General features: G+C 37.2%; 1 protein-coding gene across 1 annotated transcript in view; it reads right to left on the bottom strand.

Annotated features, from left to right (window-relative positions):
• Window positions 1–307: 307 nt before the first annotated feature.
• The window catches only part of LOC141399121 (uncharacterized), a 189,347-nt gene continuing 176,297 nt past the window's right edge, over window positions 308–13,357 (bottom strand). Inside the window, exons 4-5 of the mRNA XM_073977263.1 lie at window positions 12,245–12,794; window positions 308–1,436 (exon numbers count right to left, since the gene is read on the bottom strand). Coding sequence (XP_073833364.1) covers window positions 1,001–1,436; window positions 12,245–12,794 — 986 coding nt within the window. The 3' untranslated portion in view covers window positions 308–1,000. The remainder of the gene's footprint in view (window positions 1,437–12,244; window positions 12,795–13,357) is intronic.

Raw genomic sequence — 13,357 nt, 5'->3', positions numbered from 1 at the left:
CAACACTTCCCTACCAAAAATTTTCAAAAAAAATCTATTTTCAACATAGATTCTCCCAGTTTTGAGTATTTTGAGGTTTGACATTTGAATTTCCCAGTTACATTTGTTGACCGAACTACCTGTGTTTTGACATTTGAGGTTCTTAGAAGACACAAAACTTCTTCACAAAAACTTCTGCTTAAACACCATCTCACTATAAAATTGCGAACATTAATTATTCCATATAAGTTCAGAATACTTCATGGCGGAGGGTACAATGTCATCCTTACTAGTTGTTGTTATAGTACATTCCAAAAATTCAATAAAATAATTTTAGAAAAAATTCAATCCATTTATTTTTTAAACATTAAAACAGCTTAAAATTTGAGAAAAATACAATGCGTTTTTACACTTATACAGGGAGTGGGCTTTCGCTTAATAAATCAGCCCAATTACTTAATTAAATATACATACAAACTTTTTTAAATTTTAATACAAAATTGGGGTTATTTTTCTTAAGGTAACAATAAATTATGTGTTTTTTATGTGGGGATGTTCGACATTATCAATTGTTCCACTTGGAGTTGTACTTGGACTACATTTTATACGTTTTACATTAACCTTTTAAAAACAATTTCTAATATTTCTTTACAAATTCATTTCATCTATTGCGGGAAGTAGAACTTCTAATTCGTTGGAAAATAAATGTTTCTTTGATATTAACTAACAACTACATCTCGCTATGTGGGCGTGTACATATCTCTATATAAATATACAGTTTCAAATGCATTGCAATATCAATTCTGGTGTATTTTGTATGAGCTTCTAGCTCAGGCTTTCGCATCCTTGTTTGCCATGTATGCCAACTAGAGCACATCAACATCTCTCATCCAAGTATCCAATTAATTCAAATATTACTTTTCAAAGGAAAATAGGGAACTCATGGCAAACAAACCGCACCATTAATTTTGCTCATCATCATCACCACCAACCAACCATCAGTGGCTGTGGCATTGCCACCTTACAATCGTGGACTATCTATCACTGTTTGTACAGTACAGCTGTTTACCCGAATACTTGAATTACCAGCCAAGCATAAATTTCCATTTTGCTGCGTTGAACGTTTACGTCGAAATCTCTTGCCACCTGCACCACCACCACCGCCACAAATGATTCCGCACCACTGCATACCCTTAAATGTATCGAGAAATGCTCGTCGAAAATTTGCATTCATGAAACAGTAGGTGATCGGATTACAACAACTCGATGAGTAGGCGAGCAGTTGTAATGCACTTATCGATTTGTAATCAATGTATTCGTAAATGGCCGAACCAATGTACATGGCCACTGTGTTGATGACATATAGCGGTGTCCAACAGATGAAAAATTCCAACACCAGCACGGATAACATTTTAACGACACGTTTTTTGCTTTCGAGATTTTTGGCCATGTTGTTTCTGAAATGAAAATAGAAAAGGACATTTGAATATTAGTTAGAAATCGGAAACTGTGTGTTGGTATTCGGTGATGGTTTTTAATGCATACTTTGCGAGTTTGTTTTCTGGTACAAAAACAAATGGTGCTATGAATTAGAGTGTAATTGTTCAACAATTCAACAATTATTGTTGAACCCCCAGCCTTTAGGTTAACATAGTTATGTACAATGTGATACGACGGGTCGAACTTTTTATACCGTCCACCATGAAATATCTATAAATATAAAAGGGCAGTGAAGTGAGTGACGCCCATCAATGCCCAGGTGAAACGGATGAAGCTAGACACTTGAAATTTTGAGTGTGCGTTGTAGTTAGTGTGCAGTTGTGAGATAAGGCTGGGTTTTTGGAAAATCGAACTAGAAGGGTTATACTAAATAAAGTACTCTCCTTATTAGGCAAATGAGAAGAGCTAAAATTCTGTAATTTGGAACGAGGGTCACTACGAAACAAGGTGTACGAAAAGTATTAAAAATTACTAAATTTTGTACAAATTGTATATTTTGAACGGATATAGGTACGAAAAGTACTAAATGGTACTAAATTTAGTACAATTTGGATTTGGTGAACGGCTAGAGGTGGAATCCAAAAATTTGGAATCAAGCTAGAGGTACAATGATTGCTGCCTGGAGTTTGATTACAATTTATAAAGAACAGACGGACGGACGGGCGGACACACATCTCAAAATCGCTTTATCTCGTCGAGATATGAAGATTGGTATTCCGGATTGGGGGTCTCCGACGAATATTTCCCGGTGTTACATGAAATTTTACCAAAACAAACTTATAATACCCTTTCCACATTGTGGTGTAGGGTATAACTACTGAACCGATTTTCCTGAAATTTTTAGGGAATGTACAGAGACGGCGTCCGGTAAAAATAGGATGCACATTTTCTTGAATACCTCTTGCCACATTTAAAAAAATACAATATCTTTATGACTAAAAATAAAATGCCGTCATAACCTAACTTAAGGTTTTATGGAAAAAAATTTACCACGCCCACTTTTGTCAATGTTCAACTTTAATTCTTTCTGCAAAAACTACTGAAACGATTTTCCTGAATTTTTCAGGGAATGTACAGGGATGACCCGCGGAAACAGGCCACATATTTTATTCAATTCCAGAGGGAGCGATATTTTTAAAAATTGCCATATTTGCAAAAATTATGCATGTATCGGTGTACTTCTTTGGGGCCTTAAGACCAGACCATGCCGGTTTTTTTAATATATTATATCTTCAATACTACTGAACCGATTTCCATGTTTGCAAAAGCTCAATGTTTGCAGTTGTTATGTATATTTTAGAAATTTCGGAGGAGGTGGGGTACATTCCCCACGCCTTTCTTTTTTACTCTATATGTCTAAGCTAAAATTATGATTATATCGGTTTCAGCATAAACTTTGGGATGCAATAGGGTTGTGTTTTTAAAAATGTTATATCTTGAAAACTGATGACCTCACCCACTATTTTCTAAACATTATTTTTTTTAAACTACTGAACCTAATTTCATACAAATTTCAGAAAATGTCCAGGAATGTCCGTGGTCCAAAATGCTATATATTTGTAGGCGAATTTCGGGGGCCTAAACTTATGAGTGTATTGGCGTGCAAATTAATTTTCGAGACAACAGTCGCTGCGCCCTCGATCAAGAAAAACGATATATATTAAATTTTCTTAAATGGTGATGTGGAACGGTCCATCAGCCATGAAAAACTAAGGCATACACGTATTATTATGACATGTTTATAAACGTGTAACATATTATAAACTTAGTCTATTTACAAAGATTCTCCATTCATTTCTATCATTTGCTATATATTTTAATTGATCGATTGATAAGTTGGTTTCTGTTGTTAGTGTTCTTCTCCATGTTGTTTTCGGCCTGCCTCTATTGCGTCGTCCTTGGGGATTCCAATGGAGAGCTGAGTGGGAAATATCAGTTTCGCTTTTTCTAAGAGTGTGGCCGAGCCAGCCATATTTCCTTTGAGTGATTGCAGATTTTATTTCCTGTTGATTTGTTATATTCCAGAGACGTTCGTTAGATATAGTTTGTGGCCACCATATTTTTAATATGTTGCGAAGACATCTGTTTATAAATACTTGAAGTTTATTGGTTAATGTGGTATTGGTAAGCCATGTCTCGGATCCATACAGTAGCGTAGATTTCACGCAAGAATTGAAGATATTGATTTTTGTTTTTATATTTAATGTCTCAGATGACCAAATGTTTTTCAGCGACGCAAACGTTCCTTGGGCTTTTCTAATACGGTTATCAACGTCCTCCGTGGTACCTCCTTTTGTTGATAAAATGCTACCAAGATATTCAAAACGGTCCACATTCTGTATTGCTTCTCCATATATCATAAACGGGTTGTTATTATTGGCATTTATCCTCATAGTTCTTGTTTTGCCGCAGTTTATTTTCAGACCAACTTTTAATGATTCCTCTGACAGGTTGAGTAATTTGTTTTGCATATCTGAGTATGTTGTTGTAAGTAAAACGGCATCGTCTGCATACTCCAGATCCCCAAGTTTGTCGAACAAATTCCAATTTAGACCAGATGGTGTTGAGTCTAGATTTTCAAACACTGCGTCAAGAACTGTGACGAATAATAGCGGTGATAATGTGCAGCCTTGTCGCACTCCGCTGGTTGTAAAAAACGCTTCGCTGAGAAGTCCTTCGTGCAACACTCTGGAAGTCGTACCAATATAGCTATTTTCTATAAGTGTAACTAGTTTCTTGGGTATTCCTTTTGATAGATGTGAGCTCCATATGTATTTTCTGTTTAGGGCATCGAACGCTTTTTCATAGTCCACAAATGCTAGATATAAACTTGCGTTATACTCTACGGATTGTTCAATGATGATTCTTGTTGTGCATATGTGGTCGATGCATGAATTCCTTGCTCGGAAACCAGCTTGGTTTTTTCGCAACAATTTTTCTAATGGTTCGGCTATTCTATTTAAAATTATTTTGTTGAAAATTTATAGTGTTGATGGCAGTAAGGATATGCCTCTCCAGTTGCCACATTTTGTTCTGTTACCCTTTTTAGGAAGTTTCACTATAATTGATTCTTTCCAGTCTTGTGGGATAGTTTCCTCCTCCCATATCTGTTTGAATAACGGGTGTAGTTTTTCAGCCATTATATTTCTACAGACTTTAAAGCATTCTGCTTGAATACCGTCGTTGCCTGGGGCTTTACCGGGTTTTAGGGTATTAATCGCTTCTTCTATTTCAGCAATTGAAGTATTTTCTGTTTTTACCTCTGCATTTGTGGGATGTATTTTTGAGATGAGGAATTGTGCTTGGTGGTTTTGGCTGATGTTCAGCGTTTTTTCAAAATGTCTTTTCCAAACTTTTGTTTGTTCGTCTTTTGATGTCACGAGAGACCCTGTTTCATCTTCTACAGGCGAGTTACTTATGAGTGTATCCTTGCCACTCAGTTTCCTTATAATTTTATAGAGTTCTTTTGAGTTCCCCTTGTTAGCAGCTGTCTGAGCCTCATTACCCATTTTACCATAGTAAGACTTTTTGTCCTTTTTTACATGCTTTTTAATATCTTTGGATAACTGTTTGTGATTCTCTCTGAACAGTTCCAACTTGTCTTCAGCATTTTCAGAAAGCATTTTGCCCTTGACGATTTTCCTTTCTTCAATTAGTTCCCATGTTTCACTCGTTATCCAGTCGGCATCTTGTTGTTTTCGCTTCAATCCTAAAACTGTCGTGCATATTTCCGTTACATTGTCCTTAAATCGTTTCCATTTCTCTTCTAGTGTATCAAGGGAGTTTATGTTGATATTACATACTTTGTCTATGAACATATTTTTGGTTGTGCTGTTTTTTAGTTTCTCGATATCAAAGGTTTTTCTTTGTGAGTCGACATTCTTCTTTTTCTGCTGGGATAGTTTAAGTTTTACCTCTGCTAAAACGAGATAATGGTCACTTCCGATTTCAGCACTTCTTTTGTTACGTACATCACATAGCATACTGCTCCACTTTCTTGATATACAAATATGGTCAATTTGGTTCTCATAATTGCCAGAGGGAGCTCTCCACGTAGTTTTATGGTTTCGCTTGTGAGGGAAAAGCGAACCACCTATCTTGAGATCGAAGTTACAGCACAGTTCTATTAGTAGTTCGCCATTAGTGTTGCGATTTCCAAGTGCGTGGGTTCCTAAGACACTCTCGTACCCATCATTGTCACATCCCACTTGAGCATTAAAATCTCCGAGCAGTAGTACAACATTTTTCTTTGGTATATGGGAAAGTAGGTTGCTCAACTGACTGTAAAATGACTCTTTTTCTGTTAGATCGCTTTCTTCTGTGGGACCGTAGCACTGTATTACAGTAATTATATTACGCTTAGTTCTTAAGTTGGCCGTAATAATCCTTTCCGATATTGCCTTCCAGTCTACGAGGGCTTTTTGAGATGACCTTGACAAAAATATCCCTACGCCTCTTATGTGGTTATCATCATGGTTCGGCATTCCGGAGTACAGTAGTATATCACCTTTTCTATTGCGTACCTCGCCACATCCATTCCATCTGACTTCGCTGAGACCACATACACTGATATTCAATCGATCACATTCTTTTGACAGTTCAGCAAATTTCCCAGATTGATAGAGCGTTCTGACATTCCATTGTGCAAATCTTATCCTTTTAACATAGCCTTTGTTCGTCATCAAATAGTTCCTTTCGTTATTTTTCTTCTTTGTAAATACTCGAATCCAGATTTATTCGGCAGTCGATGGTAGATTAGACCAACGATACCTAGTTCGGTGATAGGGCTGCTATCTTGTATTTGGATTTGTTATTTATAATTTCAGGCCTCCGAACCTGCCATAATTACATACACGTATAGGCCTCAATACACGTATAGGCCTCAAGCTGGGGAATTCGACTTAACCTATTTTTTGAAGCGTTTATAATTAGATCCCTTTAGGATAAAGACAGTGGACATGGACGATAATAAATCCTAAACAGCATCAATGGGCGAAAAAATCTGACAAAGTTTATAAGAACAAGTAAAAAAGTATCAGTCGGCTTTGCCGACAGAGATATACCCTCAGCCTGTGCAAATTGAAACACTTTTTTCACAAAAAAACTTATGTATTTAGTGGGTTTCAAAATTTTGGTCTCGTATGAACCGACAAAAATGTTGATTAGGATTAAAGTTCAAAAATTTTGCTGAAAAGGTACTTAAAGGAATGGACCGACATAGACCATGGGGTGCCATAGGGGGTTTTTACACCCTTCGAGCTGTTTTCTCAAGAAGTATGGACTTGCCCCTGAAACAACTTTTACCATCGTAATTGAGGCAGCGAATGTAAGTTGCTTCAACAAAAATCAAAGTGATTCAATAGTAGGTCTTAAAGTGAACTTATCCAAAATTTTGTGTGGGAGGTACGGGATGGAGTGGACAAATATAGTCCATATTCGAACCTGATCTATATCTGGTAGATATTATGAGAATGTGTAAAGTATGGACCAAATCGGCCACTCCCATCAAGAGTTATCGTGCCCACAATTTTTCCGAATATTTTTGAACTTTTGTGGGGTAGGTACCTGAAGGAGTGAACCTATATGGCTTATCTACGAACTTAAACTAAGTTTGGAAACAATATTACGAAGGCCAAATTTTGGCCGGAACCGGCATTTCCGTTCGAGAATTATCTTGCGTTTCCACCCATAAACATGGTGTCATACGGTTTGTTTTTAAACGTTCAGGCTATTTTTTCAGGAAGTATGGACTTGCCCCTGAGGAAACTTGTACCTTCGTATAGGGGACAGTGAATACAAGATGGTACAACAAAAACCAAGGCGATTCGAGAGCAGGTCCTAAACTGAACTTTTCCGAAATTTTGTGTGGGAGGTACTCGAAGGAGTTTACCGATTGAGTCCATATTCGAACCTCATCTAAGTCTGGTAGAAATTTCATAATGTGCAAAGTATGGACCAAATCGAACATTTTCGAACTTCTGTAGGGGAGGTACCGGAAGGAGTGGACCGATATAATACATCTTTGAACTTGAACTAAGTTTGGTAAAATTATTACGAAAGCCAAATTTTGGACCGAATCGGCAGATCCGTTAGAGAGTTATCTTGCGCTCCAACCACTACACACGGTGTCATAGGGTTTTTTGTAACATTCAGGTTTTTTTCTCAGAAAGTATGGACTTGCCCCTAATGAAACTTACAGCGTCGTATAGAGTACAGCGAATACAACTTGCGTAAACAAAACTCAAAGCGATTCGAGACCAGGTCCTAAACTGAACTTTTCCGAAATTTTGTCTGGGAGGTACCCGAAGGAATGGACCGATTGAGCCCATATTGGAGCCTAATCTAAGTTTGGTAGAAATTAAACGATGTGCAAAGTATGGACCAAATCGGTTATTCCCTACAAGAGTTATCGTGCGCACAAGTTTTGCGACAATTTTTGAACATTTGTGGGGGAGGTACCTGAAGGAGTGGACCTATATGGCCCATCTTCCAACTTAAATCGAATCTGGGCAAAATATTTCGATACCCAAAATTTGAACCGAATCGATTGATCCGTTCGAGAGTTATCGTGCGCACCAGCCAGACAGGCAGACAGACAGACGAACGGACATTGCTAGATCTACTCAAAATTGTCTGAAACGGATATCGTACAAAACATACTTGGAGTCTAAAACCATTATTTCGATGAGGCACATTTTTGGTCGTATCCAAGTGTAAATACCCTCTTTAGCCTAAAGACTGAGGGTATAATTTTTTATACCCTACAAACAAGGTTACAAACAAAATCTGTTGATAAATTTAAAATTCTCCTCGGTTTGACAATGGACGGAAGATGTGAGGTAGAAAATACCTACTTTTGCATAAAGTCCATACAAAGTTGTCATTAAAACTCATTACGACGGGCCAGCAACGCGGACCGGGGTCTGCTAGTTATGAAATAAAATTACACCATATTTTGGGCCGAAAATGTAGATTACCTGAAATGTGGGAGGTGTGGTTATATGTGAGTTAAGTCCAAAATTTGAGGTGGACATATAATTTGAACACTGGAATACCAAGTAATAGCTAATTCGATTGGAAAACTTCACAATACTAGAAATCGAGAGGTACCGTTATACCTGGTCCATTGCTGTTGGTGCTGACGTTTTTGGATTACTGGGAACAATAACTGTCAAATTAGGCCGCTTATATTGGTTAAAACGCAATTAGCGCTTTAGAACTTTTTTGGCTGCTGGTAATGACAATTGTAGCCACTGAAAAAAGTCGGTAATAACTTCAAAATATACGAAGTCGGACAGTACCGTACCAAAATGTACTCCAAGTTTAGCTAAAATCTTTCACAAAATCGGGGAATACTTTTATATGGGGGTTATACGAAAACCACTGGTAATCTCAAATGTCAAATTATGGATGGTTAGGTCAAAAACTGTAGCTAAAACTTAAACTTACATCTGTATTCAAAATAATAGGGGTGCCCATACACACCGAGGGAATTTTCAAATAAACATGGTTACCCTTCTTTATTTTGGCATATTTTGAATTTGTTTAACATTGTTAACATCCCAACTGTTAATTCATTAACAGAAATGTGGTCATGTGTTTTAAAGTATTTACTGTTTACACCAACATTATAAATCGTCTTCAATTTTTTTTTTTGCTAAAAAATAGGGGTGTGGAAGAAAAAGGACAATAAAAATATTTTTCGTTGTGTTTAGGATCAAAATTGTAGTGAATTCAACAGATGTGAAGGCTGTTTGAAAACAAAAGTCCTTGGATGTGACCACAAACAGGCTATTGTCCTTGCCAATCATCATATATTACTCGAGGTAAAAGCCAGAGTGTTAAACAAATCTAATCAATAAAGGTTTTTGTTATAAAATCCATTGAAGTGCACAATAAGCGCTCAAAATATCGGGAAAATCGCTGCAAGGTCAATAGCCTGTTTGTGACTACCTCCAAAGGACTTTTGTTTTCAAATAGCGTTCAGATCGATTAAATTCACTACTGACAACTAAAATTTGACAATTTTGATTCTAAACTCAACTAAAAATACTTGTATTGTCCTTTTTCTTCCACACTCCTATTTTTCAATAGTGATAACCAAATACAAAACAAGTCAAAATGGAGAAGTTTACCCATGTTTATTTGACAATTCCTTCGGTGTGTATGGGCACTCATATTTTTTTGAACGCAACTGTACATACCAGTCTATATGGACAATTTTTGATGGAGAAGTGTTGTGACCATTAAGATCCTTAAATTTCAAACTATAATTTCCATAAAATGTAGCTAAACTTCTCAAATACCTAAAATCGGGACTTTATATGGGGGTGTCTTCTCGGAAATAACAAACATATCGATATCAATAAATCTTCATGTGGCTTTTGGGTCATCTGTTTAGAGTACCGAGGACCATGTGTCGTCGATAGGAATTGAGAGTGCTACTGTAACCGGGCCTAAGTTGTGCCTGCATTGGACGTGTTAACCTTGGTAGTAGCAGAATCGGAGACATGTCGATGCACGTTGTTCAGAGAGTTCGCCATCGATGGATGCCCTCACAATAGGACCTGAAAGTCTTTACGGATGTGTCTATGGTGACTCGTCTGATAATATGTCAGCAGGAACTGTCCAGTCTGCAACATATTTCCTTGCCCGACTGACAGCATCCATGTTTCTTCGGTAAGGAGTTTTATGTCTTTGTGTATTAATTGTATGAAACATGGAAAAGGAACGATATAGACCAATAGAATCACTTTCTGAGTCAATGTATGCATGTCGGTCCGTCTGTCTATGTTTTTTTTTGCAATGAACAGCCCGCATTTTTTATCCGACTCAACTGAAAATTGGGGAAGATCAGTTTTAGCCATAGTAAGAACGCTATTGCTTTTGGTAAAAATCGGTTCAGATTTGGATATAGCTACCATATATATGTTCGCCGGATTTGAGATATTTGGTGTACCAAACACGCAAATACTGCCTAATTTTGATGAAAGTTGTGAAATGTCACCGAATTCGGGCTAGAAATAAGTTTTCCAAATTATATTAAAATCGATTCAGATTTGGATACAGCACCAACCTCGCCTATGTATGTCAAATATTGATGAAATTTGAAATATGCGACGCAATTAGCTTTACAAAAAAGTTTGCTCTCAAATATGTGTTCGCCCGATTTGAGGAATTTTGGGCACCAAACGCGCAAATTCTGTCCAATTTTTATAAAATTTGGAAAATGTGACCGAATTCGGACTAGAAAATAGTTTGCCAAATTATATTGAAATCGGTCCAGGTTTGGTTTTGCTCGATTTCATATATTTATCGCATCAAACGCAAAATTTGACATTTTGATGAAATTAGGAAAGGTGACGCAATCTTGTCTAGAAAATAAAATTCAAAATTCTTCAAATTATATTGAAATCGTAAGGTGTCATACAGTCGGCCCCGCCCGAATATGATTCATTCCTTACCGGTTCAATTCCAAAGACTACCCCAAGGATCTTTGGATTATGAACAGTGATTAGTCAAAATAGAAGAAACTTCATGGTTCAGTTCTAACCGCCTTAATGCACCATGTGTAGTGGTTGGAGCGTACGATAGCTCTCAGACGATTCGGTCCAAAATTTGGCGCTCATAATAGTTTGTCCAAACTTAGTTTAAGTTCGAAGACGGACCATATTGGTCCACTCCTTCAGGTACCTTCCCTAGATAATTTCAAAACTTTTCGCACTATAACTCTCGAAGGCAGTAACCGATTTGGTCCATATTTTTCATATCGTCGTATCTCTATGGGACATAGATCAAGTTCGAATATGGACTATATTGGTCCGTCCACTTATTCTACTACCTCCCATACAAAATTTGGGAAAAGCGCAGTTAAGGCCTGCTCTCGAATCATTTTGCTTCTTTTTGTAACAACTTGTGTTAGCTGCCTCCATTTCGGCAGTTCACGTTTTTTCAGGGGCATACTTTCTGAGAAAATGGCCTGTAAAAAATCCCTATGCCACCATGTGTAGTGGCTGGAGCACACGATAACCGTCGAACGGATCTGTCGTTTCATAATCATAATGTCTAATATTTTGTCTGAACTTAGTTTAGGTTCGGAGGTGAGCCATATCGGCCCATTCCTTTAGGTACATCTCCCACAAAAGTTCGAAAATATTCGGAAAATTTGTGCGCACGATTACTCTTGAAGGGGTTGACCGAGTCGGTCCATACTTTACACATCCTAATATATATACCAGATATAGATCGTTTCGAATATGGACTATATTTGTCCACTCCTTTGGGTACCTCCCACACAAACTTTCGTATTAGTTCACTTTAAGACCTGCTCTGGAATCACTTTGATTTTTGTTCAAGGAACTTGCATTCGCTGCCTCAATAACGACGGTAAACGTTTTTTCAGTGGCAAGTCCATACTTCTTGAGAAAAAAGTCCGAAAGGTTTAAACACCCCTACGGCACCACGTGTAGTGATTTGAGAGCACGATAATTTTTGAGAGGATAAGACAATTCGGTCCAAAATTTGGCGTTCATAATATTTTGTCCAAATTTAGTTTAAGTTCGAAGATAGACCATACCGGTCCACTCCTTCAGGTACCTTCCCCACAAAAGTTCAAAACTTAATAACTGTGTTTACTTTATGTATAACCATCATTTAAACGTTCAAGGAGATTAAAATTTATTTTTCCACATCTCCCTAAGGTATGCTTTAAAAACCCCACTTACTATATAATTCACATTATATGAGCAATTTCATGCATACATACCTTCTCAGTACCGAATCGGAAGATCTTAAATTACGTTTATTGCTGCTGAAAAACTTTTTAACACCACCAGCTGATGTACTCTTGCCATAAGGATCCGAATGGTTTACTTGTTGAATACAACTACTACGCATACCATTGTACGGATGCAACGGATGGTGATGATGGTAATGTTGCTGATGCATTTGATAGCGATACGAAGAGTATGTGGCTGACGATGAGGCCAATGAAGATGACGATGTTGAGGGCAAATTGCCAACATTGCTGGTGGCTGTATTATTGCTGCAACAACTCAAGGGTCCAGTGGTATTGTTTGTTGCAACCATGCCACCAGCACCCAAACAACCGCTACCAACACCTCCACAACTACTGCTGCTACAACATTCCGACGTACAATAACTTGAGGTTGCATTTATTGAATCATTATCCGGAGGCACAGCCCGTAACGTGGCAAAGCGCATACAATAAAGATGACGACGACCATTGTTGCTGCCGCTGCTGTTCGATGTAGAGCTTGTGGGCCGTTTGCCACAACAGAAGCGTGAAATGTTGTCTGTAATCAAAAATAGATGAAAGAAAAAACAATGAAGAGGAATAAAATTAACATTGTTGCTTTGGATTGTTCAGGAGGTTTTTCATTTTCTTTTTGCTTCTCCCTATGACATAGAGTCTATGCAGTGCATATTTAAAATATATTTACGAACTTTCCATTCGTTCGAATTGCAAGTACTTAAGATAAACTGTGGCTAATCAAAGATTCATGAGAAAAATAAACCAAGATAGTTTTCTACTAGATTACAAAAATGGATAAAGAAATCTGAAGCAAGAAGAGTACAATGGATGTGTATTTTAATAGAGCTTCCTAGAAGGAGAAAATTCTAATAGAGCATTAATTTTGTTTTTGTGATGGATAAATGCAATAATTTCTTGGGAACTTTAAAAGCATTTGGATGTAATCTTTGGGAAATAGGTTTTTAAGTTTTATAGATGATGTTCGAGGCTGTTCAAGATGCTAAAATTTTTTAACAAAACAATATTGAACATTAAGAGAAAACGCATTATCAGCTGTCACTATTAAATAGTTTTCTTCTACTAATGGAAAAGTGACAATTTGGG

Source organism: Musca autumnalis, unplaced genomic scaffold, assembly GCF_047663935.1.
Source record: "Musca autumnalis isolate F117 unplaced genomic scaffold, ASM4766393v1 scaffold_3, whole genome shotgun sequence".
In the NCBI taxonomy this organism is placed as follows: Eukaryota; Metazoa; Arthropoda; class Insecta; order Diptera; family Muscidae; genus Musca; species Musca autumnalis.
Note: the sequence above shows the minus strand (reverse complement) of the source record. Positions and strands in the feature narration are given on the sequence as shown.